Source organism: Pelobates fuscus, chromosome 2, assembly GCF_036172605.1.
Source record: "Pelobates fuscus isolate aPelFus1 chromosome 2, aPelFus1.pri, whole genome shotgun sequence".
Lineage (NCBI taxonomy): Eukaryota > Metazoa > Chordata > Amphibia > Anura > Pelobatidae > Pelobates > Pelobates fuscus.
In genome coordinates, this window is record NC_086318.1 from 380,622,135 (window position 1) to 380,629,579 (window position 7,445).

Consider the following 7,445-nt stretch of genomic DNA (forward strand, 5'->3'; position numbering starts at 1 on the left):
GGCAATTGTTGACACTTTGTAGGACAGCAGGGGAGAGGTCAGGGGAGGAGAAATATATCTGGGTGTTGTCAGTGTACAGGTGGTCGTGGAATCCAAATGAATTAATGAGTTTGCCAAGAGAGGCAGTATAGAGAGAACAAAAGGGGACCAAGAACTGAACCTTGAGGGACTCCGACTGAGACAGGATGAGGAGAGGAGGTGCAGTTGGAAAAAGACACGCTAAAGGAACTTTGGGAGAGATAGGAGGAGAACCACGAGAGTGCAATGTCACAGAGACCAAGAGATTGAAGAGTTAGGAGAAGGAGGCAAGAACACTGGCCAAGGTTAGCGTTCATATTTGTTTGTGTGTGAAAAATGCAAAAAACTAAATTGAACACTAATTCTGTCCAGTGTTTGTGACTAAGTGGTTACTAAAAAAGACTGGCCATACCCCATTTGTAATACCTTGGGTTGTCTACTTTCAAATGGTATGCCACCATGGGGGTAATTCTCATTCCTGGGCTACCATACGGTCTCAAAGGCAACATAACCAATCAGGCAAATTTCATGTGACCAAAAAAAGAAATTCAAGCCTTATATTTGACACAGTAACTTTTGAAAACACCATAAAACCTGTACATGGAGGGGGGGGGGGGGGGTACTGTTATACTCTGGAGTCTTCGACAAACACAAATATTAGTGTTTCGAAATACTAAAACGTATCACAGCAATTATATCGTCAGTTAAAGTACTGTTTGTGTGTGAAAAATTCAAAAAACTGCATTTTTACTGATGATATCCTGGAAAGTTACTGTGTTAAATATAGGGCTTGCGAGCCAAATTCTCTGGACTTTCTGCCTGGGTTGTTGGGCAAGTCACTCAGATTGTAATTAACAAAATGACTTGATTATGTAAAAATATTATATAAATAGATTTGTAGAATTTAAATATATATATAAATATATATATATAATTTTTACAATTTATATATATATATATATATATATATATATATATATATATATATATATATATATATATATATATATATATATATATATATATATATATATATGAGATAGATAGAAAGATATTTTCAGAAATATTACCTGTGCCGCGCGCTACAGCAGAAAGGCAGCGGGAGATTAGAGAGGTCAATGCGTGGCTGAAGTCTTGGTGCAGGAAAGAGGGTTTGGGGTTTTTAGAGCACTGGGCCGATTTTGCGCTTGGGTGCAACCTGTATAGTCGTGATGGATTGCACCTAAACGGAAGGGAGTCTTCTGTGCTGGGGGATAGGATGGCTAGAAGGTTGGAGGAGATTTTAAACTAGTAATAGGGTGGAGGGTCAAAGCAATCTAGAAAATGGAGACAGGATAGAAATGAGATGGACTTTAGCTCAGAACAAAGGGGGTGGAGATGGGGGGAGGGGGAAGCACAGAACAGAGGAGGTATGTAATATTGATAATTCACAAAAAGTACAAATGACTCATGGTAATATTAAATGTATGCTTACTAATGCAAGGAGCGTATATAACAAAATGGGGGAACTAGAGGCAATAGCATACACTAAACAATACGATATCATAGGCATAACAGAAACATGGTGGGATGAGACACATGACTGGGCAGTTAATTTAAATGAGTACACGTTATTTAGGAAGGATAGGAAAAACAAGAAGGGTGGTGGGTATGTTTGTATGTCAGCCATGAGTTAAAGTCAAATCTTAGGCATGTGGAGTGTGACGAGGAAAATGTGGAAGCTTTATGGGTAGATATCTGCTTGGGGCAAACAAAGGGAAATATGTTATTGGTTGGGATATGTTATAAACCACCTAATGTAAACATTAATGAGGAAGAACTGTTGTTAGAGCAAATTGGTAAAGCTGCAAATCGGGGTAACACGTTAATTATTGGAGATTTTAATTACCCGGACATAAATTGGGATAGAGGGACTAGTACTTCAGCTAGGGGAATCCGGTTTTTGAATGTGTTAAATTACACCTTTTATGTCACAACTGGTACAAGCACCAACTAGAAAGGATGCTTGTCTGGATCTCGTTATAACAAACAATGTTAATCTTTTAACCAACATTCAAGTAGGGGAGCATTTGGGAAATAGTGATCACAATATGGTAACTTTTGAAATAAACTCAAAAAAGCAAAAGCACGTGGGGTATATTAAAACGTATAATTTTTAAAAAGCCAATTTTAATAAGATTAGGGCAGCTCTACAACATATCGACTGGCATAAACTCCTTAGTGATAAAAACACTGAGGAAAAATGGAAACTATTCAAACAAATATTAGAAAGGTACATTTCACAGCATGTACCATTGGGTAATAAATACAAAATAAACAAATTAAAACCAATGTGGCTTTGTAGAGAAGTAAAACAAGAGATTAAAAATAAGAAAAGGGCTTTTAACCCCTTAAGGACCAAACTTCTGGAATAAAAGGGAATCATGACGTGTCAGGCACGTCATGTGTCCTTAAGGGGTTAAAGCATTTAAATCGGACAAATCAGAGGCATCCTATATATAAGATATAAGGAAGCCAATAATACTTGCAAAAAGGCAATTAAAGTGGCTAAACTAGAAAATTAGAAATTGATAGCCAAAGAATGCAAAACCAACACCCAAAATTAATTCTAAAAAAACAAAAAATGAAAGTGTAGGTACACTGAAAACAGAGATGGGTCTGTTAGTCAATGAAGACCAGGAAAAGGCAGAAATTTTAAATAACTATTTTTCTTCAGTATATATTAATGAGGATCCTATGGCAAGAGATATGCAAATGATTGCTACAACAAACTTGCAGATAACTTGTGATTGGATAACTCGAGACAAGGTGCTACAGCTATTAAAGAAAATTAATGTAAATAAAGCTCTGGGGCCTGACGGTATCCCCCCACGAGTACTTAAGGAGCTAAGTGGGGAAATAAGTGAACCTCTGTATTTAATTTTTCAAGATTCTTTTGTTTCAGGTATTGTACCGGAGGATTGGAGGAAGGCAGATGTTGTTCCTATATTATATATGGCAATAATCAGCATGGTTTTATGAAACATAGGTCATGTCAAACTAACCTAATTACATTCTATGAAGAAGTAAGTAGAAATATAGATCAGGGTGTTGCAGTGGATGTGATCTACCTGGATTTTGCCAAGGCATTTGATACGGTTCCTCACAATAGGTTAGTCTTCAAACTAAAAGAAATTGGTCTAGATGAATATTCTTGTTCTTGGCTTAAAGATAGAGTACAACGAGTTGTCATAAATGGTAAATTTTCAAGCTGGACAAAAGTGGTAAGTGGTGTCCCTCAGGGTTCTGTTTTGGGACCGCTTCTATTTAACATATTTATAAATGATCTTGAAATGGGCATTGAAAGCCATGTATCAGTGTTTGCAGATGACACAAAACTTTGTAAAGTAATAAAATGTGAGCAGGATATTGCCTTGCTGCAGAAGGATTTGGATATATTGGGGGACTGGGCACTAAAATGGCAGATGAAATTTTTTTTACTTAGATCATATATATGTACTTTTATATACACATGATCTAAGTACTTTTTATTTAATATAAACACTGTTTAATAACTTTTAGTTACTTTTTTACTGGCAGGCACCGCATAAGCCGGCTATTCCAACAATGTAATCCCGAGGACCCCGTGATCACATGGCCGGATCGGGCAGATGGGGTCTGCCTGAGCTCCCTGACAGACCCCAGGATTGCGACCACCGTCGCCACCGTCGGGAGAATGGCAGGGACGTTCTATGCCACCTGCCGGCGTTTAGGACCGCCTAAAAAAAGGACAGCATAGAACGCCCGCCATCCTTAAGGGTTAAAACATTACATCCATTTTTATTGTTATGATTGGGTTCTTTTGATATGTTTTAGCTTTATTGTGCCCTTATACTTTGTTTAGATAGATAGATGGATCTCTAATTACAAAAGCAAAAAAAATAAAATATAAGGGCTTAATACAGATAAAAATTTTTTTAAAGCCAGGTAAATATGTATCTATATATTAACACACACACAGACACATATAGCACCAAAACAACCTAAATACATCATACAATTTACAAGAAAAAATATATAAAAAACTAAAACCAGGGGGGGGCGGGGCCTGACCGCAGAGCCGAACGGTCGACATCCTTGTGGGCTCCTGCATGACTCCGCAATTTAACCGGTTTTCCCCGACCCAAACGCGACTTAAGCGGGCCGATAGAGCCAGCAATCGATGGGGAATGCCGAGAGGAACAGAATGATGCCCCTCAAGCGGCGAAACGAGAGTTTTATGCCCGACGGCCGTCGGAGGCCTAGTCAACGGGCGGGAGCAGGAGAGACGGCCGCTCTCCCCCCGCCAGGACTGGGGGCTTCGCTGTGGACAGATCCCTGTCCCCCCCCCCTGGACCGGTGGGGGTCATCCCGGTCCTCCAGCATAGGACACATTCCCCTGGGACACAGACCCGTGCCACGCAGCCATGACAGCACCACGAGGCCTGGCCTGGCCAAGATGGCAGTCGACAAAGCGGCTCCTCTGCAACAGCGGAGCGATGAGGACTGGGCGGCGGCATTCCAGGCTAAATTCGACGCAATCTGCCAGCGCTTCTGGGACCGCATCGAGGATGGGAGCCCACGACCTGTACAGGTACCTGCCTCAACGGCACGAAGCCGGTGCGCCCCCCTTAACGCACAGACGGGCCATCCGACCCCAGCACAAGCACCGCGAAAGCGGTTTAAAGATACGGAGACCCGGAAGATAACACACAGACCGGGTGCATCCAGCACAAACCCGCCCCACAAAAGCCGGGCACAGGCGTCACAGAAGCGGGTGAGAGGATACTGCAGTCCGCCCATCACAAAGGGGGGCCCCAACAGACCGCTAACTCTAGGGCGCCCCTGCCAGACAAAACCCCTGCCGACACCACCCGCCAGCCGAACAGGCCTGAGGGGCAGAGACACCAGGCCACCGGGTACACATCTGACGAAACACAACTCCTCACCACAAACAGGACTGGAAAAGCCACGGCAGACTAGCACCCGCAAGTACAGCACTCACCCCTGGTGGCTGATGCCTCTGACTACGCTGAAGAACTTTAATTCTTTCCCAGACCGTACAGAGTCCCTGCTCTGTACCCTCATGCTGGACAGGTCGGTATGCCGGGTGGGCATAGGATGAAGGGGCTAACTTAAAGGAACACTATCACCGCTGGCAGCAACTCACAGCCCGGACACCCACCTCGCAATATGTGTTCCTATTTGAACTGTCAACGACAAATCTTATTTAGCATTACCCGGACATGCATGTTATTAGTTTCATGCAGTATGTTTAGCATATGATTAGATTATCTGACCCACCAGCACTAGCCTGCTCACATAACTAGCGCACTGCATTCACTTTTGTAGTTTACCAGCGTGATACGTTGATTACGTTCAGTTTCATTATTATCATTTACTCTAATCTCTTTTAATTTTTTGTCATTAATGCGCTACGAAGACAAACACCTAAACAACCAGCCTGCTCCATATCTTAAGCGCAATCAGCACTGTTCTATGCATGCCTAGCTTAGCCTGCTATATCATGAAAACAAAGTTTAATAGCTTGATACCCTAGATAACAATATTTAAGCGAGAGATAACAGTATCAAAGCTAGAGATAGAGATAACAGTATTGAAGCGAGAGATGACAGTATTAAAGCGAGAGACAACAGTATTAAAGCGAGAGATAACAAATATTAAAGCGAGAGATAACAGTATTAATGCGAGAGATTACAGTATTAAAGCGAGCGATAACAGTATTTAGCCATAGCATGTTACTATACATAAAATGAGGTTGATAATCTTAGGAGACGTTGATAATATGTTATGACGACCCTATCCTGTACAACTTTTGAAAGTCTCCCTCTCTTTTTCTGTACCCCTATAATCACATGCCTCAACAAAAATAAAGAATTAAAAAAAAAAAAAAAAAAAAAACTAAAACCAGAGTGAGTCTAGATGTATTGTAAGGATTCAATGAATGCAGATAGTTCAAATAACCAACAGTTTAATACTATTGAGAAGACCGATAACTGTAAAGGTTTTCAGCTAACATATTAAAGATACTTAGGAGAGCTATATGGTTCCATAGTACTTCTAAAATTAGACTTCAATAAAACCGATTTACCTCCAACATGCAAGGAATTCTTTAAAGACCACAGGTACAGCTCAGTGAGGCAGAAAGACATCTGTAAAAAGGAAAATATGACCAGTCAAAGAAAAGAACAACATGTGCAAATGAAGGCCTCTATTACCTGCAATCACCACAATCTTTGCAAGTCAAGAGAATCGTCTCATCCATACCTACGTCTCACACACAATGCAGTAAAATGATTTTATGTGATAGAAAATCTGATAGGCAAATCTGTCTGTGGATTAAACCAAACATAATAAAAATAGAATCTATGCTTACCAATACATTGCTTTGCCGCTGTGTATAGACGTTGCAGAAGACATTTACATTAGAAACCTTCTGAAGCCTAAGTCTACATACAGAGGTTATTATATGGTCAGGGCTAAAAATGTCCACTTGCAACTAGCCATCGGAGAGTGAAAATTTATACCTGGCAAGTAGAAATTCACATCTGGTGACTTGCGGTGGCAAATAACTTTTAAGGCCTGTATAGTAGAAAAGGACTTCAAATTTTATCTAGCAGGTAGTGTATAAGCTCTGCTCTACAATATAAAGAATTCATATGTAGCAGGACGTCAGTCAAGGAGGGAACCTAAAGTATTTACCCATAATGGATTCAACAAACTGCTGGTCACCACATTTTCTGAACCAATGGTTTATCATCCACTGTGTCTCTCTGGACACAATGCATGAAAAGTTCTGCCCTGCAATATGTAGGATTCATATGCTCCAGGAGTGAAACACATTAACTTTGCAAGCAGCGACTGGGCAGTTGTTCCTGTAGTTATAAGATTTACATTCTGCAACGTATAAATGCTGAATAAAATTTTATCTTTTACATCGTTCTCATTTCCACCCCATCAGTAAAACTGTTCTTTATCTGGTTCAGCTCCTACCAACCAAGTATCCCTTTTTAAAGGAACACTGTAGTGTCAGGAATACAAACATGGCCACAGCCCACTCCCTTCTACTGGCCAGACATCTCCCCTCTACTTCCAGGAGCTCGCTATGTTCAGGCTCCCTGAGAATGAATACAACAATTCCAGAATCCTGGAGCATTAGGCAGGTGCCTACTCTGCCTAATGAGAAATCCACCCCCGGGGGGTTATATCCCTGAATAAAATTACCTCTAGTCTAGAGGCACTTGATTAGAAAAGGGCTAACAAATAATACTAAATTAGAGTACTGAAAAATTTGTAGTGATAATTAATGAATTTACATAACTAGGATTAATTCCCAGATTTTATGATTAACATGACGTAAAGTCATGATTTTATTAAAGACACGGAGG

General features: G+C 40.7%; 1 protein-coding gene across 1 annotated transcript in view; it reads right to left on the minus strand.

The window, feature by feature from the left end:
* Positions 1-6,209, minus strand: part of WDPCP (WD repeat containing planar cell polarity effector) — a 262,222-nt gene extending 256,013 nt beyond the window's left edge. The window contains exon 1 of the mRNA XM_063441857.1: positions 6,149-6,209. Within this exon, the coding sequence (XP_063297927.1) occupies positions 6,149-6,209 (61 nt within the window). The remainder of the gene's footprint in view (positions 1-6,148) is intronic.
* Positions 6,210-7,445: the final 1,236 nt, after the last annotated feature.